General features: G+C 41.7%; 1 protein-coding gene across 4 annotated transcripts in view; it reads left to right on the top strand.

Annotated features, from left to right (window-relative positions):
• Positions 1-23662, top strand: part of CHN2 (chimerin 2) — a 387683-nt gene that overhangs the window by 103188 nt on the left and 260833 nt on the right. For all 4 annotated transcript variants that reach the window (XM_033930756.1, XM_033930753.1, XM_033930755.1 and 1 more), the window contains one exon: positions 9086-9124. In XM_033930756.1, coding sequence (XP_033786647.1) covers positions 9086-9124 — 39 coding nt within the window. The remainder of the gene's footprint in view (positions 1-9085; positions 9125-23662) is intronic.

The raw sequence follows: 23662 nt of genomic DNA, 5'->3' as shown, positions 1-23662 counted from the left end.
GTTCCTGAGCAGGTGCTGGAAATAAGAGTTCAGCAAAAGGGTAGTGTAGAATTTCTAGGACTATAAAATGCTGGAGAAATTTGCAGGCAATCTGCTCTCATTGACTAGATAGAACACTCAGAGCCAGAAAAAAGATGCCAGTCAAAAAACCCCCCATCCAAACAAACCCATAGAAACAAAACTAATATTGGAATAGCCAGGATAAACACATAAAGCTAATCTGTTGAATTTCTCCTAATATTACATTATTTCTTAAGGTTTATAAAGGTGAAACTGTACATGAGCAGAAAGCACTGTTAAGTAAAATAATACATGTGATGTTTGAAGTCCAGTTAAAAGAGCAGCAAAGTAGCAACCAGTAGCCGTAGATAAAAAACACAATTGAATTTAGTGACTTTGGAGTCCTTTTACTAAGGCACACTAGCCGATTTTAGCGCGCACGCTAAACACTAATGCGTCCATTATATTCTATGGACGCGTTAGTGTTTAGCACGTGCTAAATTGGCTAGCGCACCTTAGTAAAAGAGGGGGGTTTATTAAGTACACATTGGGCTCAGAGAGCCCTCTGTAGGGGGCCTGTGGAACAATTAGTAATTCATATTAAGGTGTGATCCGTACCATAGGAACCAAGGCTGTGGAGTCGGTAGATAAAACCTTCGATTCAGACTCCTTTATTATAGTATCTCCACTTCGATTCCAACTCCTTTATTTATACAGTGAAATCTCGGTTTGCGAGTACCGCAGTTTGCGAGTGTTTTGCAAGACGAGCAAAACATTTTCGCAAACCGTGACTCGCAAACCGAGCATTGACTCGATTAGTGAGTCCCCCCGGCCACGAAACGGTATCAGCCCTCTGCCCGCAAATGCCACCCCCCCCCCGCGAACCAGAATCGCCCCCCCCCCCTTGCGAATGCTGCCCCCTCCGCCCAAACTGAAGGCTTACCCCCAATGTGGCACCGGCATGCAGCACCAACCCACAGGAAGTGCCCGAAGATCCTGCCTCTTCCTGGGCTGGAAAAAACAAGGAAGGCAACCAAGTCACATCAAGGTCTGTGAGGGGGAAGCTCAAAGTGCCTAACTTGGCTCACAACTTGCAAACCAAATATAGTGTAATATGTCAAAGAACATGTCACATTATATGATGTTATAGGGCGCTCTCAACACACTGAGAGCGCCCTATAACATCATATAATGTGACATGTTCTTTGACATATTACACTATATTTGGTTTGCAAGTTGTGAGCCAAGTTAGGCACTTTGAGCTTCCCCCTCACAGACCTTGATGTGACTTGGTTGCCTTCCTTGTTTTTTCTAGTTTAGGATTTGTTTGGCAAATTAGGAGTGTGTTGTTGTTGTCTTCCTGGGCTGGGCCTTGAGCATCTGCGCATGCTCAAGGCCTTCTGGCTCCTGCCTCTCTCCGAGATTCTCAGAGAGAACGAGATCCAGAACGCCTTGAGCATACGCAGATGCTCAAGGCCCAGTCCGGCAAGCAGCACGATCTTCCGGCACCGGTACCTCCTGTGGGTTGATGCTGTGTGCCGGTGTCACATTGGGGGTAAGCCTTCAGTTTGGGCGAGTGGGGGATGCCGGTTCACAGGGGGGGGGGCGGAGTTTGCGGGTGGGGGGGGCGATGCCGGTTCTTGGGGGGATGTGGAAGCACACCAGTGGCCTCGGGGGTGGGGGGGGGGTCTTTTGGGGATGTGATGGGGTGGAGCAGCGCTGGTGGCTGGGGGGAGGGGAGGTGGGACCAATCAAGCGAGTTTCCCTTACTTCTTTTGGGAAACTTGCTTTGATATACGAGTAATTTGGTTTACGAGCATGCTTCTGGAACAAATTATGCTCGTAAACCAAGGTTCCACTGTATATCTATATATGTGTTGTACTACATGCAAGGTATGGCTTCTTGGGGTTTTGCTTTAATTTATGTTTATCATTTTTAGTCAGCTATTATGGATTTGGCATTTGTGTCCTGTGTGTGTGACTGAACTATTCTGTTAGGATGATTTTTCTATGCAGCATTTTGTAGTAATTTAGCTTATTCAGTTATCTCAATAGTGGAGAGGGGATATGTGTAAGGGAGGAGGGAAGGGGAGATGGGGTTTTGTTGATCTGTATTTGTGATTTATAAAATGACAGTTGTACAGAATATTATTTCTTTTTATACTTTAATAGAATGATTTCAGTATAAAATCATAAACTATTTGAGCTGATAGGATCAGACAGAGTTCATGGGGGTGTCATTCTCTAGGTGCCACTTTCATCAATATAGGTATCATAAAATATATTACATTTTGTAATCATCAAAGAACTTGATATCAAAATATATTGTAAAAGTAAAACATATCCTGAAAAAAATGGGTTAATCAAATTATTATCTATGAAATAAGAAATTTAAGCATTATAAGATTTGCTTGACATACAATTTAACTTTATTAGGAGTCGGAATTGGCACATTTTCACTGACACAGACTCCAGTAACCCCAAAATTGCTTCTGATTATGACTCCACAGCTTTGTTAGGAGCATTATTAATTTGCCCCTGATGCAGATATTATAACTTTGTTAACTGCTTAGAACTATTGAAAGCTGGAGCAGTAGATCAAATTTTAATAAAACATAAAGGGCTCCTTTTACTAAGGTGCGCTAGCGTTTTTAGCGCACACAGGATTTTAGCACGTGCTAAACCCACGCTATGCTTCTAGAACTAACGCCAGCTCAATGCTGGCGTTAAAGTCTAGCGCGCGCGGCAATTTAGCACACGCTATTCCGCACATTAAGGCCCTAACACACCTTTGTAAAAGGAGCCCAAAATAATTTGTAATCCGCATAGAAATGTAAGCTATGCAGAATATAAATAAAATAAATAAATAAATAAAAGATATATATGCTGAAGCATGTCACATGAAATTTTTAACAAATGAATCATTAGACACTGAGCTTCATCATTATACAAAGGTTCCTTTTATCTACGGCTATTGATTGCTACTGTTTTGCTCTTTTCTCTGCACTTGACCTTTTCTACAGCCATTCATTTCCTCTCTCTTTCTTACTATATTTGAAGACCATTTTTTACAAGTAAGCACAGCTGCTGTATACCTCACTCCTGATCCTTGATTTTAATTTGTTCTCTTTAGCAAATGAACAGGCAACACTGGAATTACAAACAATAAAGGATATTATAAGTAACCAACTTTTGCTACTGGTCTGCACATCTGCAATGAGAGAGAGAGAAGTATGATAGACAAGTTGAGTTGTGTATATTTGACTAGTAGAAGCTTAACAAACTAAACTATCCCTCCTGTTCTGTATGGCAATGCTTCTCTACCTTTTCTTATATGCACAAAGTATATTTATAGCAAGCTAGAGAGGAAAATAACTAACATTGCTAAGCATATCATGGATCATTGTAACATATTCTTTGTTTAAAAAAATACAGGCAGTGTCCATAAAGGTCTACAACACATGTGTCTAACACAAGGCCCGCGGGGCCTGCCTGGCCATTTTATGTAGGCCATGGTGACTGTGCGTTTGACACTACACTGTAGTGAAACCTTCTCCAGTTAAGACTCTCCCACCTACCACCTGCTCGCCAGTGAAATTTAAAATCTTTGGGCAGTCTCCCGCTGTCAGCCTGGCCCAGAAGTGTTCTTTCTGTAGCGTCCTGCCTAGGCGGGAAGAGGAAGGGCTGCAGAAAGAACACTTCCAGGGCAGGCTGACAGTGGGAGGCTGCCTGAAGATTTTAAATTTCAGCGGTGGGAAGGTGGTAGGTGGGGGAGTCGGGAACAGGGGACAGGTCGTACTGTAGGATCCAGCTGAGAATGGAGGGCTGGGGTTGGAAATGAGGGAAGGACAGGCTGTGGGGAGAGGGGGTTGGGAATGTAAGAAGAATTGATGCTGCACGGGGTGAGAGGGGGTTGGTAAGGACAGAGGCTGTATGGGCTAGGAGTTAGGAAGGAAGGGAAAGAGAGATGCTGCCGGTGGGTGAGGGAAGAGAAAAAGGAAATTCTTGGACATAGGTGTGTGGAGTGGAAGGGAAAGAGAGTTGGTATACATGGGGAAGAGGGAGAATTGTTGGACATGATAGTGGTGGAGAGGAGGGAGGAGAGATGTCAGATTCTGGAGAAGGGTGATAGAAGTAAGGAAGAGAGAGATGTCACACCACTGGAATGGGAAGGAGAGAGAGATGCCAGTCCATGGAATGGAAGGAAGAAGGGGAGGAAGAGATGCCAGACAGCAGGAAGGAGAGGAGAGAAGGAGAGATATGTTAGACCTTGGGAAGAGAGAGGGAAGGACAGAGAGATGCCAGATCATGGGAGAGGAGAGATATTCCAGGTTATGGGAAGGAGAGGAGAAAGATACCAGACCATATTAGGGGGAAAGGGGGAAGACAGAGTTGTTTGACCATGGGGGGGGGGACATAGAGGGAGGAGATGGTGCATAGCAATGGGTTGGCAGGGAAGAGATAAGAAGAAATGCTTCTTATGGATAAATGTGAATAGGAGAGAAGAAAGAGGGAGGAGATGGTACACATGGATAGATGGGAAGGGAAGACATGGAAAAGTAGATAGATTTTGAGAAGAAGGCAGAAAAATGGAAGGAACTTGAATGTTAAAAGTTAATTCTAAAAATGGATGTAGGGCAGAAAGTGAAGGAGAGAAAAGCAGCACATGGATAAGGTGGCCTTAGATACACAGTTAAGAGCATAGACAGAAGGAAGTGCAGCCAGAGACTGGGGAAAAGATAGTTTGAAAAACAAAATCACCAAACAACAAAGGTAGGGGAAATTATTTTATTTTCATTTTAGTGATTGAATTATGTCAGTTTTGAGAATTTACATCTGCTGTCTATTTTGCACTGTTCAGGAAGAAATGCATTTGTTTCTGTTTTTTGGGTTGTACTGCATGCAGAGTCTTGCATCTTAGGGTTTTGTTTGTATATATTAATACTTTTAGTTTGTGGTCCTGTATTTACATAGGGGTTATCTATGTTCTTCATGTGTGACCAAGACCAGGTGTTCTGGTAGGAATGAATGTTGAGAAGCATACAGTGTGCTTTGTGTAGATTAATTTTTTGGTTAACCATTATGTATTGTTAATAAGATTATGTTGTGTGTGTATATATGAAAAATGAATGGAAAAAAATTGTATTACAATTAATACTATTATGGGGGCAGGGTCTAAGGTGGAGCTTTTTGGTCCCCCAAACAAAAAAACGTTCTGCTGCCTATGCCCGGAATGAGTATTTGAATAAAGTTGGGATTAAGTATGGTAACATCTATGAGGTGAAAATAATCAGGTGGATCGCTGGAATGTTGTCTCAGGGTGAGGAAGAATCTATATTTCTACTAAGACTAACCCCATCTTCTACTAAACCGCGCTAGTTCTTATGAGCATCAGGAGCAGCACTGGTCATTCAGCGCGGCTCCCCATGCTAAAACCGCTAGCGCGGTTATGAAGAAGAGGCCCTAAGTATCTTCATAAAAAATTTGGCCCACAACTTAGCCTGTGTTTTAGATTTCATCCCCTTATGTGATTGAGTTTGACACCCCTGGTCTACAACATATGGGTGGTTCACTCAAGACAGCAACACCTTAAAAACAAAAGATGAGAGGTAAATGCCTTGCATGGGTTGCCATTTAAAATTATCCCTGGGGTACAGAGCTAGCTTTTCTCATCTCCGTCTGACCTGGAGGATCATTTGATATAAGCTGGACTGGTTTATATTGCAACTATTGTTGGCTTTCAGTTGGAAAGTGAACATGAGCATGTCATACCTATATGCTTATACTGCACCCATCACCACCAGCATTTAAAGGAACTATGTATAGTATATGCTGCCTTTCCACAGCAAAAAGCAGTCCTGTATTCTTGGTGACTATTATTAGTTGTCTTTGGTGAAGACACAAGAAGAGCTATGTGAAAACAGTCACTCTTTGGCCCTCAGGTGTCTTTAGGTCTCTGATTGACCTTCTATTCAATTATCCAACTTAAGCTATATAGTTTAGTCGGGATATCTCATTCACACCTCCACTAGTGAGAATAGCTGCCTGCTTGTCCTGGGATAAATAAAGTTATGTTATGTTATGAAAGAGGCAGAGTTTTGAACGTTAGCCGGTGTGAGACTGGTATCCAGTGAGCATGTTTCAACAAAGGGGTTACAAGATCACATTTTTTGGCATGGTAGATGATTCCAATGGCCCTATTTTGAATTATTTGGAGCCTTCTAACCTCTTTCTGAGTAATGCCGTGCTAATGCCCTCGGGCTACGAGTTTATCCTGTTGAGCAGAGTGGATGGACCTTGCAGGTCTTCGTTTGCCATCATCTGCTATATGCTTCCCCATGGTCGTCAGTGTCTTCCACAGGTAGAGGTAGATTATAGGGATGGGATTAGAGGTAAAATTATAAAATTAATCAGGGATCACTGTTCAGGCACTAGGCCTGATGGGCCGCCGCGGGAGCGGACCGCTGAGTAAGATGGACCTCTGGTCTGACTCAGCGGGGGCAACTTCTTATGTTCTTATTCTTTAACAGTGCATATATAATATTTATCCCTACCGATCGGTTTGTGTACTGGTTTGTGTGCCGATCGTGTACCAGATTTCCCTCGGGCCCCATTCACTAACCTCTCCTGCGATTCGATTCGATTCGAATCCATGCATGCAAATGAGGAGAAACGCATGCAAAGAACCTCAGCGACACCACTCAAAGCCCAAGTCTTTCATTGCTTTAAGCTTGAAGTGTCCACTGTTCATCGGTTCTTTATTAAATAACGATTTTTGTCCTCACTGTTTTAACTACTAATTCAAAATATTTTATACTTTATATTTGTTAGTCCATCTTATTTTGTATCTGTTACTTAGCTTTGTGGTTTCATACGTCAGGAATATATGTAGCCAACATGTTTTGACTGATATTTTGTCAAGGCTTCCCCTATTTTCTGTCAACCATCACGTATGTTCCTTTTTAGATCTGTAAAATGGCGGCAGCATTCTTTGTCACTAAATTTAAATTACACCCCCACAAAGCTAAGTAACTGTCTGGCCTCCTTTATACCCTAACTTCCATTTACGATATGAGTGCATACCATTTGTTTAAAATTCTCTGGACTTCCCAAATAGTTATTCATTTTGCTCTGCATTCTGTCTCTGTGTGCATGGAGCCCTCTATTTTACAGTGTTCTTTTATACTTAGTATGACTACTATGGGCTAGATTCACAAAGTAAACAAATCGTGTACCGATCGGTTTGTGTACTGGTTTGTGTACCGATCGTGTACCAGATTTCCCTCGGGCCCCATTCACTAACCTCTCCTGCGATTCGATTCGATTCGAATCCATGCATGCAAATGAGGAGAAACGCATGCAAAGTAGGCAGGGACACGATTCATAACACAAATTTTCCTAACCGACTGGGCTGGCCGATCTCTCCTGCCTGCTCTCCCCGAATGTCGCCCTGCTCTGCCCCGATCTGTCTCCTGCTCGCCCCAAATGCCGCCCTGCTCTGCCCCAATCGCCTCCCTGCTCTTCCCCATCTCTCCTACCTGCTCCTGCTCTTCCCTGCATTGTGAGCCCGTGGTTTTAATCCGTGGATTTAAAGTGGGTTAAAAACGTGGGCTCACTGGTCTACAAAAGTAAAAAATAAAGTTAAAACAAAAAAAAAAGTCATGGCCCCGAACACGCATGCCTGCCTGCCCTAACTCTTCCACCCTTCCCTGCAGTGCATAGGCTCCTTAAGGGCTATATTCACAAAGCAAACCAATTGTGTACCGATCGGTTTACGACCCCTTTGCAACCAGATTTCCCTCCTGTATTATTCACTAACTTCTCAGGCGATCTGCTTTGAATCCATGCATGCAAATGAGGTGAAACGCATGCATAGTAGGCAGAGACGCGATTCACAACACAAAATTTCACATCCGACTGGGCTGGCCGATCAACTGAAGAAGATACTGCTGGGGACCAGTCGAAAATGTCTTTCCAACTCTAGAAGCCCTGCTATCTGCCCTGCTCTGCCTCGAATCGCCACTCTGATCTCTTCTCTCCTGCCTGCTCGCCCCAAATGCTGCCCTGCTCTGTCCCGTGTCTCCTGCCTTCTCAACCCGATCTTCCAGCCCTGCTCTCTGCCCCAATCTGTAGGAAGAGGTTTGCAACACTGGGGGGAATAAAAACGTGCGGCTCCTGTCCTTGCTCTGCTCCCGATCTTCCAACCTGAAAAGTTTCAGGGTGCAGGAAAGAAAGAGAAGGCAGGAAGAAAAATTGTGACTCTCTCTGCCGCCTTCCCTGCAGTGCAAGCCCATGGATTTAAAGCGGGGCTGCACACCGCAGTGCAGCCCCACTTTAAACCCGCAGGTTCGCATTGCAGGGAAGGCGGCAGAGAGCAGGAGAGTCTGGGCGGCAAGAGCAGGGCTTGGAAGGTGAGAGCTCGTGAACTTGTGAAGTAAAGTTAAAAAAAAAAAGTCACGGTTGGATGGGTCTAGATGCATGCGCAGACCATCTGCAGATGGTCTGTGCATGCGTTTGGATCGCAGACTTGCGATCCGTGCCAGCAGATGGGGGCGTTCTTCCGATCGCCCCCATCTGCATATTAGAGTTTAGGGAATTCATCGGACCTGCCCGGATCGGGCCCGATCTGGCAGGTTCCTGAATCTAGCCCTTAAAAAAAAAAAAAAAAAATCTATGCTGGGCCCGGAGGTACAGCGCATATGCAGACCGTCTACTGATGGTCTGCGCTTGCGCTGGATCGCTATCGAGCAATCCAGGCAGGCAGATGTAGGCGTTCCTCCGATCGCCCCCATCTGCATATTAGGGTTTCCTGAATTCATCGGACCTGCCCGGGTGGGCCCGATCGGGCAGGTTCATGAATCTAGCCCTATGTTCTTCTATAATCTATACAAATAACAAAAGGAGACTGACCATAACTAACAATGAAATGACTACCCTTTCTAGAAGTATTCTGTTCTGGAAATAAGAATTTGGATCTTCTGAATGATATGTAAATTTTTATCTTGAGAAGTTGCTGTTACTGTGCAAAAGACAGCTGCATAATTTAATTGATCACCTGATTTTTTATTTTTTATTTTTGTTCTAGATGCTGAAGAGTACCAGCCTCCAATATGGAAATCGTATTGTAAGTATGGGCAATGGGAAAGTCTCCGTTAAAAGTAGGATTGTTTAAAAAAAGTTTATTTTTAAATTGCAGTGTATACTAGAAATGTCTGCTTTGCAGTCCTGCTGTGTTTTGGTTGAGCAATGTGTATATTAAATAATAAAAACTAGATTTTAAAACCTGGAGAATATACATTATAAAGAGCAATCCAGATTGATAGGGAACAAAGTTCCATTTTTAGTCAGCAGTGATTCAGTGTGTGTTACCTGAACATAAAAATGATTTCTTGGGGGAAAAAGTAGAAAATAGTTACATTTTTTTCACTTACTTACATTTTCTATAAGCAATTGTGTCCTTAATCATGAGCATTATCAGATAAATTGTCTTCGTTTCTTTTAGATGCAAATCTATTCTGACTAGAGCCATTCAGCTAGTGGCACAATCTAGTTTATGGTTAGTAAAATTCTCCTGGAAAATGTACTAGCACTGGAAACTGGATATTAATATACTGTACATTAGAAACAGCAAAAGGGGTCTGTTAGAATCCATGCACTGTGCTGTTATTTTGTCAGTGGGGCTGATATTCAGTGGGCCTCGTTCTTTTTATCTGGATATCTTTTAGGCAAATTTTCAGTCAGTTTATCCATTTTCCAGTAAGTGGTGCAACTGAATATGCAGCCCTAACTTTAACTGACATTTATACAATTAAATTCGGACAGCTAATTAGACAACTTTTAGCTTTACCTCTGGAGCTCCAGTCAGCTTGCCTTATGATATCTGATCTTAGATTATGCAATTAGTGGTTCCAGATTTTCAAAGCCATTAATTTTTTTCTCGCCCAATAATGAAGTGCTGAAGGCAGTTACAATGTAATCAAAACTACAATAACAACTGAAATTAACCAAATAATTTTTAATATCAACCTTACTATTAGGGATGGATGGATAGGTGAGGTTTGGTGCTTAGCAGGTGGGGTGTTTTTCCCTCTTACAAAACCAACTAGTGTGTCAGTTATCTCAATTTAAAATAAATAAATAAATATATATATATATATATATATATATATATATATGTGTGGAGGGGCATAATCGAAAGGGACGTCTAAGTCCGTTTACGTCCATCTCGCAAGTCGTCCAAAGTTAAAAAGAGCCTGACAAATTTTCAAAAGATATGTCCAAATTTTTTTTGTTTCAAAAATCGTCTAATTATTTGTCCTGCTGATCTGATCGTCCAAGCCGCTAAAACGTCCATCTTTATACCCCATTTCCGTCCAAGTCCAAAATGCCTAGAACAAGCCCTGTTGGATGTGGGAAGGGTCTGCAAAGTGATGGATTGAACACCCAGACATGCCACCTAAATAATGGGGTACCTTACAGGGCACTGCTGTGAATTTCACAAAAAGGGTGACATGGCTTCTCCTCACTACAGTTCCCTTAAAGGTGATGGTGAGCCCCCCAAACCACCTCCAGAATCCCCTAGACCCACTTACCTACCACCCCAATAGCCCTTATCGCTTCAGGAGCCACTTGTATGCCAGTCATAAAGGGTTTTGTGGGTGTATAGGGGAGTGCACATGTTTAAGTATCAATGCAGTGATTACAGGGGCTTATGGGCATGGGTCCTCTTCTCTATGGGTCCCTAACCCACCCCCAAGATGACTTAAGCTGCTTCTGGGCTGGACGACTAGGCTTTCCTATGCTTGGCGGCCAAGTGATGATGGTCTGGAGGCTGAAATTTAAAGTTCTTAATAAAATGTTTATGGGGGGTTGGTGATCACTGGGGTAGTGTGTGGGGGTCTGTGTTATGGGTTTGAAGTGCTTATCTGGTGAGTTTAGGTGGTTTTTTGTGACTTAGACCATGTTTTACATGGTCTAAGTCACAACGTCCAAGTTCCGTCTAGGCTCTGTTGTTAAACTTTCAGTTATACTTGCTGTACAACTAAGTCCAAACTGCCCCACATCCCACCCAACTCCCGCCCTCGACACGTCTCCCGAAACGCCCCATTTAGCTTTGGACGTTCAGCGGCACTATGAAGGCCTAGGTCGTTTTGAAATACGTCCAAAACCTGGTTTTATTATCGGCACTTGGACGTTTTTGAGCCCCACAGTATTTTTATTAACAGGAAGTTTAATCTTCCTGGTTTTGGTCAAGATCAGTGTGCCTCAAACTTTTTTTTAGCTCTAGCACACTAAACGGAGCAAATGTTTTTCAAGGTACATTTTAACTGAAATTATGAAATTGCAAAACCAAGAAAAAATTAAGAGTTATTTATTAAAAGTTCTTTAAGCTATTTATGGGTAATTGTAACAACGGTAAAACTAAAGCCTAATGACTATTATTCAATGCTGCTCAACCATGTTACCACTAATGATACTGCCTGGTACCCCTTTGAACGTATCAAAAGCGACTTTATGGCTCTGGGAGAGAAAATGAAGCAGTCAGGTTCTCAGATGGTATTCTCATCGATCCTCCCTGTTGAGGGTAAGGGCCAGGTCAGAGAAGCACCAGTCCTGGAGATGAATGCGTGGCTAAGTGGATGGAGTCATCAAAAGTGTTTTTGCTTCCTGGACTGTGGGATGATTTTCCAAGGGCTGCTGAGCAGGGATGGTATACATCTATCAAAGAAGGGAAGAAGTGTCTTTGGTGGCAGGCTGGCTAAGCTACTGAACAGTGCTTTAAACTAGATGTGATGGGGCATGGTGACCAAAGCTCCCGAGTGAGTATAAGCCCTCAAGTAAGTAAATCACTGAATACCTCTACATGGATGGGAAAAGGGGGCAATGTCTGGAAAGCAGTATAAACTAATGCTCGAAGTATGGGAAACAAGATTCTGGATTGAGGAACTGTGATGAAAGAAGATGAGTTGGATATAGTGATGATCACAGAGACATGGTTCACGGAGAACCATGACTGGGATGTAGTTATACTGGGCTATAATCTGTTCAGGAAAGACAGGATAGGTAGAAAAGAAGGGGGAGTAGCATTATATGTTAAAAAATTATATTAAAGCCACACAATTGCAGGATCTACAGGGCAAGGAAAAGGCACTGTGGATCAATTTGGAAAGAGGGAATAGTAAATATATTTACTTTGGTGTCATGTGTAGGCCTCCTTCACAGACGGAAGAAGTGGACAGAGATTTAATAGTAGACATTCAGAATCTAAAAAAGTGGAAGTTTTACTAATAGGTGATTTTAACATGCCGGATGTTGATTGGGGAATCCCTATTGTGGGGTCTTCTAGAAGTAGGAAGATCCTGGATTCTCTACAAGGAGAACTGTTCCAGCATAGGCGTCGGAACGTTGGGGGGGGGGGGGACCACAGGGGCCGTGGCCTCCTCCCAGATTGCCACTTATTCACTTACTTGTATCCCTGGTGGTCCAGAGGTCGCGGCTGGTTTCTTCAGCTGCTGAGCAGCAATGAGCGTGAACGCACTTTGGCACTCCTGCTAAGCACTCAGCAGCTTCTTTTACTGGCTCACGCAATTCGCGGTAACCAGTTGAAGAAGCCACTGAGTGCTGAGCAGGAGCGCCAAAGCGCGCTCCCCCTCATTGCTGCTCAGCGGCTGAAGAAATCAGCTGCGACCGGCCGGGTTAGCAGAGAGCTCCTGCCCGCTGCACCTTTGGACCACCAGGCCAGAGGAGGTAGGATGATGGAGCAGGGTGCAGAGCGAGCGCGCAAGGGAAGTGTCGGGGAGGAGAGTGTCAGAGTCGGGGAGGAGAGCAGAGTCTGATGGGGGGTTTGGCTGGGAGCAGAATCTTGACAGGGAGGGGAGAGTGAGGGAAGGGGGTTGGATGCAGAGTCTGACAGGGGGGTGGTTGGGTGCAGAGTCTGATGGGAGGGGAGGGGACTGTGTGCACAGCCTGGCAGAGAGAGGCTAGGTGCAGGGGGTAGGGAATTGGGAAGGCAGGGAGCACAGATGCTCAGAGGGTTGGGAAAGACATATACTGCACATACTGGGAGAGGGTTGGGAAGGACAAATGCATGGGCTGGAGGGGTTAGAAAAGGAGGAAAAGAGAGATGCTGCGCAGGTGGAGTAGTGGGAAGGGAGAGAAAGAAATGCTGCTGGTGGGGAAGGGAAAAGGAATGGAGAATTGTTGGATATAGGTGTGTTGCATGAGAGGGAAAGAGAGATGATGTATATGGGGAAAGGAAGAAAGAGGGAGAATTGTTGGACTTGATAGTGGTGGAGAAGAGGGAGGGAGAAATGTTACACTGAAAGGGAGGAGAGATGTCAGACCATTGGAATGGGAGGGAGACAGAGAGAGATGCCAGACCACAGAATGGAAGGGAAGGAGGGGAGAGAGAGATGCCAGACGGCAGAAAGGAGAGGCGAGAGCTGTTAGACCTCGGGAAGAGGGAAGGAAGGAGAGAGAGATGCCAGACCATGGGAGATATTCCAGGCTATGAGAAGGAGTGGAGAAAGATGCCAGACCATATGAGAGGGAAAGGAGGAAGACAGAGATGTCTGACCATGGGAGAGGGATGAGATGGTGCATAGGGATGGAGGGGAAGGGGAGACAGTGGAAGGAGATGGTGCACAGTGATGGGTACAACAGAAAGAGATAAGTAGAAATGCTTCTTATGGATAGATGGGAGTAGGGGAGAAGAAAGAGGTAGGAGATGGATGATGGGATAGATGGGAAGGGAAGACATGGAAAAGTAAATTGTGAGAAAAAAGCAGAAAAATGGATAAAAGTTGAATGTTTAAAGTTAATGCTAAAAACGGATGTATGGGAGAAAGTGAAGGAGAGAAAAACAGCAACAGGTGACTCTGGATACGTAGTTAAGAGAACAGACAGAAGGATGTGCAGCCAGAGATTGGAAAAGATGGTTTGAAAACCAAAATCATCAGGCAACAAAGGTAGGGGAAATTATTTTATTTTCAATTTAGTGATTGAATTGTGTCAGTTTTGAGAAATTACATCTGCTGTCTATATTTTGCACTGTTCAGGAAGAAATGCATTTGTTTCTATTTCTCTGGGGGTTGTACTGCATGCAGAGTCTTTCATCTTAGGGTTTTGTTTGTATATATTAGTACTTTTAATTTGTGGTCCTGTATTTGCATAGAGGTTATCTGTGTTCCACATGTGTGACAAAGGACAGGTGTTCTGGTAGGAATGAATGTTGAGAAACATACAGTGTGCTTTGCGTAGATTAATTTTTTGGTTAACCATTTTATATTGTTAGTAAGATTATAATGTGTGTATATATGAAAAATGAATGGAAAAAATGATATTACAATTAGTATTATTATGGGGGCCGGGGTCTGGAGCGGAGCTTGCAGGGCCCCCCATACAAAACAATGTTCCGCTGCCTATGTGTTCCAGCAGTTGGTAATGGAACCTAAGTGGAATGGGGTCATATTGGACTTAGTGCTTACAAACGGGGAAAGTGTTTCTGTTATAGTAGGTGATCATCTGGCATCCAGTGATCACTACATGGTACGGTTTAATAATAAGATCGGTATAGAGAGGCCTCATTCAAAAATAAATGTTCTAGACTTTAAAAAGAACTAACTTTGAATGGATGGGGGATTACGTCAAGGAATTCTTGTCTGGTTGGGAATGTCTGGAAGGAGTAGAAATGCAGTGGACTAAACTGAAAGGAGTTATTGTAATGGCAACAAACCTTTTTATGAGGCAAATAAGTAAGAGGAAAAGAAGGCCACTTTGGTTCTCAAAAGTAGTAACTGAGAAGGTAAGGAATAAGAGGTCAGTTTTCATAAACTACAAAAGATCGCAGAAAGAGGAAGACAGGCAAAAATATCTGGAAAAGTTAAGAGAGGTTGGTTGAGTAGTCAGGAAAGCAAAGATACAAATGGAAGAAAAAATAGTAGACACGGTAAAAGAGGAGACAACATTTTTTTAGATATATCAGTGATAGGAATAAGTGCAAAAGTGGCATGTGACTCAAAAGTGAAGGGGAGGAATATGTAGAAGCTGATAAAGAAAAGGCTGAATTGCTAAACAAATATTTCTGTTCTGTGTTCACGGTTGAAGCGTTGGAAGCAGGACCACAGAAAACAAACGCGAATAGGGATGGAGGAGTGGTAGACCCTGATTGATTTTCAGAGGATTGTGTTTGTGAGGAGCTAGCTAAATTAAACGTAGAAAAAGTGATGGGGCCAGATGTTGTACATCTGAGGGTGTTGAAGGAACTTAGGGAAGTTCTGGTGGCTCTACTGACTGACCTTTTCAATGCTTCTTTTGAGTCAGGAGTGGTACCAGAGGATTGGAGAAGGGCAGATGTGGTCCCTCAAGACAATGGTTATTGCAGATGGGCAGACTAGATGGGCCATTTGGCCTTTATCAGCTATCATGTTTTTAAGTTTCTATGTAGATAGAATTGCTAATCAATTCAATGGATGTGCTTTTTTTTGAGTGCAAATTAACTCAAAACACAGCTCAATAGTTGACGAGCAAACATGCATTTCATCATCCACCATCTGCATTTGTTCTCTTTTTTTTATTTAATTTCTGTCAGAGCTGAACATCCAAGTTGGCAAAGATAATAAGATTCAAATGGTAACAATGCCACGATTGCTTTGTTGCTCAAGTTAGGATAACTACTGCCTAAAAAATAAAACTAAAATTACTTGCTGATAGTTTTCAAGGACCAATCACGTCAAAGAATGACGCTCATAACATTGACATACTTTTATGTTCATGACATACATGTCATCTATTCTAGTGTATACTTATGAAGGGAATTTTTTTAAATAAAGTATAATTCTGGAATCTCTGGTGGCATACCCATAATCTCTTCAGGGCATACCACTGTGCTGTGGCACACAGTTTGAGAGACACTGGTCAAGATTATAACATTGTGCTCTCAGTGGGGTTAGGTGACATCCCTTACCCCCCTCTACCTCCAGTATTGTATGAATTATTAAATGTGGCCAAAAAACCAGCAAGAAGGAAATTGTAGCTTAGACTTTTGTCATTCCTTTTGTATACGTTTGGGCATTCAAGGGATGGAGACTTCCCGCTCAAACTCAAGGGCGGGAAATTTCACGGCGACACCAGGAAGTATTTCTTCACGGAGCGAGTGATTGATCAATGGAACAAGCTTCCAGTACAGGTAATCGAGGCCAGCAGCGTGCCAGATTTTAAGAATAAATGGGACGCCCATGTGGGATCACTACGTGGGTCAGGGCAAAACATTGGCTAATCTTAAGGGGAGGGTCTATAGAGTGGGCAGACTTGATGGGCCTTGGCCCTTTTCTGCTGTCATCTTTCTATGTTTCTATGTTTCCATAGACTAAAAGACATTGTCTAGAAAGCTCCTTCTAATGCATCACTGATTGCATGAATGTTCCAGTCTGTGACATTTACCATATTGTGGCTTGAGGTTGAGGTGGAAGGGAAAGGAGAGTGGAAACAAATGAGTAGGCGGTTTTGAAACCTTCAGCTTAGTGGCAATGTTTTCCTATGATCAGATTAGCTGTCAAGTGATCTGTACTGTTGCAACCTTAATTTGGAAACATTTGGGCAAGCTGGTTTTTGTTTCCCCAGATAAATCAGTTACTGTTTGGAGAATGTAATATGTGACTAAAGTAAAAGATGTCTCTTCAGCATCGAATTGCCACACATGGGTGACCTTGGAAGAAGGGCTCATACAAACATGCTGGATTTAAACTGAATTGACAGCAAAACTTTATTCAACTGTTTCTCCAGTTACTTATTTAATCCTACATTGTATGATGTTTATAATCAATCAAAAAATGTTTATAAATGTTACTGGTAATATTTGTGTAGTAATTTTATTTTGTGGTTAGGAACGACTTTTAGTGATTTGACATCAAACGGATAAGCAATCGGTTGTGTTTCGTTTTGATGCTCTGATGTTGTTAGCATAGCTTGTGGGTGTTGTCTTAAGGCCCGTTGGCCAATATGACAAAATTTGAATTGCTGTTTTTCATTAATTGCAATTTAGCTGAATTAAATGAATATTAATTGTCTAAATACACTAAAATTACAGCTTGACTGGTAGCAACAGCCATAATCTTAATAAAAGAAGGCTACAGTTACTGAGATTGCAGTCAAAATTGGTCAAAAGTGTGTACCAGCTGGGGTACTTAAACTCTGTAAGCACTTTGAAGAGACTAGAAGCATTAAAAACAAGGTTATAAGGAGACAGAAAAAGGTTAAAACATCTCAGACCAATAAACTGATAGTGAGAATGGCTCTACAGAATCAGAAATTAACTGCTGCTGACATCAATAAGTCAATGGCTGAAACAGGGGTGTTTGTGTTAAGCCAGTCAGTTTGCTAGTGACTGGTGAAAGCAGACCTGCGAGCAAGAGTTCCCAGGAAAAAGCCCTTCCTCAGTGCAGTTCAGTGTCGTAAATGTTTGAACTGGGCTAAAGAGCATGCCAGCTGGACCACAGAGCACGTAAGAAGGTGTTTTTGAGTGATGAGACCTGAATCTCAATATTTGGCAATGTCGGTGCCCGCTATGTTTTTCAGTGACCGGGTGAGGACTGCTTGCCAGGGTGTTCTATTGCCACCATGAAGCATCCTCTCAGTGTGGGGCTGCATGTCCAGAGATGATGTGAGTAGATTACAGGTGCTTGATGGAGTGATAAAGGAGGTCCTTCAGCCCAAGGTCCTGCCCTCAGCCACAGACATCTTTGATGCCAGTTGATCATTCATTTTTCAACAGGATAGTTCTCCATGCCACACAGCCAAGAAATGCCTCACCTGGTTCAAAGAGAACAAGGTTGAGTTGCTGGACTTGCCAGGAAATAGCCTAGATCTCGATCCAATTGAGAACCTCTGGGCCAGATTAAAGAGAGCACTAGCGGCAAAGCAACCGTCCAATAAACTTGAGCTGATAGCAGCAATAATCAACTCTTGGTTCCACATAACAGCTATTGATCTCCAAAGACTTGTGAACAGCATACCAAGAGTATGTGAAGCAGTAATCAAGGCTAAAGGATATCAAACCGCTACTAGTAAGTCTGATGAAGTCATCAGATAGCTGGACAAATTATCATTATTAGCTTGGGTAGCTTATGATAGCATTATTTTTGTGAAATGTGCCAAATAATATTCTGGTCTTCTTAAGTGATTACAGAGTTTGTGTTATTAATCAAAAATTTGTGCATTAAATACAATTATGATATTATAGCCATTTTGCTTTAAAGCGTAATGCCTAAAATGCTAGGCATTTCTACAGTTTTGGCCACTAGTTTATTTGATTGGTGGAAACTTGACTGCAATTGAACCATGTCTCCTGTTATTTATGGCAGTGTTTCTCAACCTTCTTATATATGCATGCCTAAGTAGTTGGGATTTCAGGATTGCTACAGAGAGAGATGTGCATAAAATAAGCCTCCTATTCAGATTGGTCTCATTCATATTCATTGTGGTAATCCTGAAATCCTTCCAAGAGAAGATTGAAAGTCTGCTTTATAGGGTCATTAGACATGAAGGGCCCATCAAGGCTGTAGAAAGGCCTGAAGTAACAACAACAAAAAGTTGGAAAATAGGATAAAAAGAGCCCACAAACAGAGGAGCCCTGACCCAGGCTGAAAAAGTTAATATCTGCCCATCAGAACCTGGAAAACTGATCTTAAGATGGCCAAACAGATTGAAAAGTGAGATCAGAATCTAGAAAGATGCTTGGGTACATTGGGAGAGGAATAGCCATATGAAAAGGGAAGTATTGATTCCCTGTATATGACCCTGCTGAGAACTCAGAATGTTGTTTACAATTCTGGAGACCACACCTTCAAAAAGATATAAACAGGATGGAGTCGGTCCAGAGGAAGGCTTCTAAAATGGTTGGTGGTCTTTGTCGTAAGACATATACTTTGGCTTCCTGTCTATTGGAGGATCCAATTTAAGTGTGCAATTGTAATTTTCAAAATCCTATATGGTATTTTTTCTCCTTTGGTCTCTTTCATTTAATTCATAAGAAATCTCTAATTCTAGGAGCTCTTATAAATATAAACTTGGCTTTCCCACTGTTAAAAAAATAAAAACTATGGCCAATTTTTGTCGATCATTTTCTCTTTTTATTCTTAAAAGTTTGGAATGACCTTCCTTCTATAATTAGAGTTCTTTCTCATCTACCCACCTTTCGTAAAGCATTGAAGACATATTTATTCCAGACATTTACTAATTATTTTTCTTTTTCAAATAATCAGCCATAAAAGATAAATTTTTGGCCTAAAAGATATAGTTCCTGTTCTAATCTCTTGTATAATTTATTAATATTCTGTTAACCGAGTCGAGCCCTCCTGTTGGGATAAATCAGTACGTATATAAAATGAAAGATTAGATTAGATATGATAGAGACATTTAAATACCTGTATGACATAAATACACAAGAGGAGAGTCTCGCATAGTTTTCAAATTTGGCTGTTTGTGCTATAAGGTTGCCTTTGTCATGGCTCCATTGTACTTAGCTGAGAGATTTCTGATAGCTTCTCAAAGGAAAAGTAGAAAATCACATGCCCTCTTTGTATACTCCACTGTAAAGGGCTGTAAAAGTAAGTATCACGATCATACTCTATCATTTCAGGGAGCATTTCATGATAAAGACTTTTGACAGTTGCTATTTACATCACATTCTTGCCAACATTTCAGAAAATAATTGAAGACTTATCTTTTTTGAAAAACATTAGGTTGATTAGATTTATATTGATTTCTTCTTTTGTTATTATGTAATCTTTTGTAAACCGCATTGAATTTTATGGTTATGTGGTCTAGAAATCCGATGTTATGTTATGTAAAGGAAACACTGGAATGAGAAGGCATATGATGAAGGTGAGAAGGGATAGATTCAGAAGTAACCTTAGAAAATACCTTTTGAGGCAGATTTTGAGTGAAAGATCAGAGTATAGATTGTTGTGGTGGCTCATGAGTATGAAACCAAAGCCAGTGAAAGGCAGGATCTCGAAAATCATCAAAGAAATACAAGCTTCGTATATACCACAAAGGGAGAGCTGTTGGTAGCTGATATGGTTAAGAAAGTCCCAGAATTAGCCCTTGAGACAGGTACAAGTGGGAATGAGGAGGAAATAACAGGATGAGAGTGTCTTGAACAGACTGCTGGGCATGATGGACCACTGGTCTGACCCAGCAGCAGCAATTTTTATGTTCTTATGGGTTCTCACCAAATTTGATGAGAGATTTGAGTGCCTGGTGGCAACAGTGGCGTAATAGGTTTCAGGTTTTTATTTATATTTGATGAATCACTTATTTCAGTTACTAAGCGATTTACAACTTCATAAAACAGGTTTACATAAGTAGTCACCATAACTTAAAACTAACACTGATGAGACATACATGAAACGAGAGGGAAAGAAGGGTAAAGTTACAAGAATGAAACAATAGGATGGGGTAATAGAACTGAGCCCTAGTATCTGCATCTAATAGAAAAAAAAAAAATAAAAAGCTAGAGATTGAATGCATCTTTAAAAAGATAGCTTTTTAGTAGTTTCTTGAATTGACCAAAGTCTTTTTCTTCTCTGATATGTTGAGGAAGAGCGTTCCATAGTTGGGGGACCATTACTGAGAACATATCATGTCTTCTATACCAATAATTTTTAAGGAAGGAACAGTTAGGAGGTATTGAGTTGTCGATCGAAGAGATCGGGAAGTGTTGTGGGGGATAAGCATTCGGTTGATAAAAAGAGGTTCTTTAAAAGTTAAGGTTTTGTATGTTAGAAGTAGTACTTTATAAGTGATACGGTGGCTGATTGGGAGCCAATGGGAGTTAATCAATAAGGGGGTGACATGATCAAATTTTTTCCCATTGTGTTTGAGTTTAACCACAGTATTTTGTTATAATTTGAAGGCGTCTTTTTTCCTTTTGCGTAATATTGATTAATAATGAGTTGCAGTAATCGAGCTTGGCGATGACCAGGGAGTGGATTAATATATTGATAGATTTTGGCTCAAGGAATTTTGAAATCGAGCGTATCATACGTAGTTTAAAAAAACATTGTTTAACTGTGTTACTTATGTAATCATGGAACGAGAGTTTGTCATCGATGACAACGCCTAATATTTTTAAGGATGTCACTGACTCAATGTGGATGTTGTTAAGAGAGAATGGGATGCTCAAATGTATGTAATAGGGTGATGGGATTCTAGGTGTAAGGTAGAGACATCAGTAAGACGCTCTCAGAGAGGTGTAGAGATGTGGAAATGTAAAACAAAAGGGATGCTTAATGTGGGGAGTTTTAATGGCCCTATAAAGCAGAAAGAAGTGTTCACATTTTGAAAGATAATAAAGTGGCTATCGCTCTGCTACAGGAGACCAGATGAACAGATGGGGAACAAGAGAAATTTTTATAAGGGGTGGTTTCCCTTGTATTCTTCAAGAAAATGGGGCATTGCCATTTTATTACATAAGAACCTTTAGTTTGATAAATATGAGGCAGAGGAATGAAATTCCTCAAAAGGAATGAAAGAGGATTTTTTTGGTAAGAGATTTGGGGGAATTTGATTAGGGTGGCTAAAGAGTGCTGGTAGTAAGAGGGTATTTTTAATTGTTCAATAGAGGCATTGGATAAATTGGGGAGAACATGGATGGGAGGGAATTTATAGAAAGGTATGGAAATGTATAATCTGTTTGATTTCTGACAAGTACAGCATCCAGGATATAAGGATTATTTATTCTTTTTGTAGAAATTTACTCAAAACTAGACTTCCTCTTAGTAGACCATAGTGTAGTTCCAACGGTGCAGTTGGGATACACCCCATATGTGTTTCTGACCACACATTGGTTTCTTTGACCCTAGTGTTGGGGTCCCAAAAGGAGAGTTGGCACAAGCAGTGGATCCTTAATGTGGAACTCTTGTAGGGAAAGAACTCCATTAAGAAGTTGAGGAAAGCATGGGAAGAGTTTTGATGGAGTGGAACGATATGGGTGAAATATCCACCAAAGTGCTGTGGGATCCTGGAAAAGTATACAAGAGAGGGGCTTTGATTCAAATGGGTCCTCAAAGGAAAAAATGTGCAGCAGAGGCTAAGAAAGCAAATAGAATGTTATGCAATTCCTCAGAAAGCCTCAGGCAACAGTACTGCGGGACAAGATGTCCTACCAAAAGTTATCTGAACTGCTGATAGAGTGACAATGAAGCTCAGGAAGGAGGGGACCTACTCTCAGAAATTATTGAACTTAGTATTAAGAATGCATTGTCAGGGGAAAATAGAGAAGATTTGACACTAGGTGATATCATGCTTCAATATGGCTCCATGATAAGTATGGAGACCATACAGTCAATAGAAATAATAAATGTGGCAATCCAATGGAAAGGGAGTATGTAATCTGTAACTAGGTAAGACATGTGACTCTAGGCTACTGAACTAAAGTATATAAGTAGCATACCGGATGGCTTAAGCTTCAGGATGGATCCATGACAGAAGCCGGCTCAATTTGCTGTACTGTTGTTCCATGTAAGCTGACTTTTGTCTATTACTAATAAACTTATATTATATACAGCAATTGGGTTGTCGTAGCGAGGTCATTATTCTGAAAAGGTTAGTAGCGCCTTTTCAGTTCTCTAGGATGGGCTCTTTTTATAAGAATAGCACATAGCACCAGAATCTACTCCCAACATTTACACCAACTTAACCAAATGTAAATCCCAGTGTGCAACTTGGGCGCAATCTACCAAAATTCTATATCACCCTGTACATTTTAAGGGAACACCCCTGACCCACACATGTCCCTTTCATTGTTACACCGCCTTTTCATATCTGTGTGGAAACACAGGCTCTAATCCGTAACTGGGCACACAAGTGTGTGGTTCTACAAGGATCTTCCATTTTTGGGCCGTTTTGGTGGCTTGTTCCATTATAACGCTTTTCAGCATAGAAATAGCACACAATGCTAGGTGCCATATATAGATTTTACTAGATAATGGCACGGAAAATCTGGGTATGAACTCTGTGGGCAGGATTTAACTGGATAGAAGCCACTCCTACTTGGATAAATGCTGCTGAATATCGGCCTCTGAAACTCTGGTAAGAACATAAGAACATAAGTAGTGCCTCTTCTGGGTCAGACCAGAGGTCTATCATGCCCAGCAGTCCGCTCACGCGGCAACCTATCAGGTCCAGGTATAGTAATCCTCTATCTATACCTTTCTATCCCCTTTTTCTTCAGGAAATTATCTAATCCCTTCTTAAACCCCAATACTGTACTCTGTCCTATCACACCCTCTGGAAGCGCATTCCAGGTGTCCACCTCCCTTTGGGTGAAGAAGAACTTCCTAGCATTGGTTCTAAATCTGTCCCTTCTCAATTTTTCTGAATGCCCTCTCGCTCTCGTTGTTGTAGTTTTTGAAAGTTTGAAGAATCTGTCCCTCTCTACGTTCTCTATGCCCTTCATGATCTTGTAAGTCTCTATCATGTCCCCTCTAAGCCTCCTCTTTTTCAGGGAAAAGAGCCCGTTTCTCTAATCTTTCAGCATATGAAAGGTTTTCCATACCTTTTATGATGTTTGACTTAAGGGACAAATGTAAGCTGCTAAGTTAGCCAGGATTTATGGGTTCAGCCTTTTGAATATTGGGCCCATAAGATTTTCATCTGGGAC

The sequence above is a fragment of the Geotrypetes seraphini genome, chromosome 2, assembly GCF_902459505.1.
Source record: "Geotrypetes seraphini chromosome 2, aGeoSer1.1, whole genome shotgun sequence".
NCBI classification, from domain to species: domain Eukaryota; kingdom Metazoa; phylum Chordata; class Amphibia; order Gymnophiona; family Dermophiidae; genus Geotrypetes; species Geotrypetes seraphini.
Note: the sequence above shows the minus strand (reverse complement) of the source record. Positions and strands in the feature narration are given on the sequence as shown.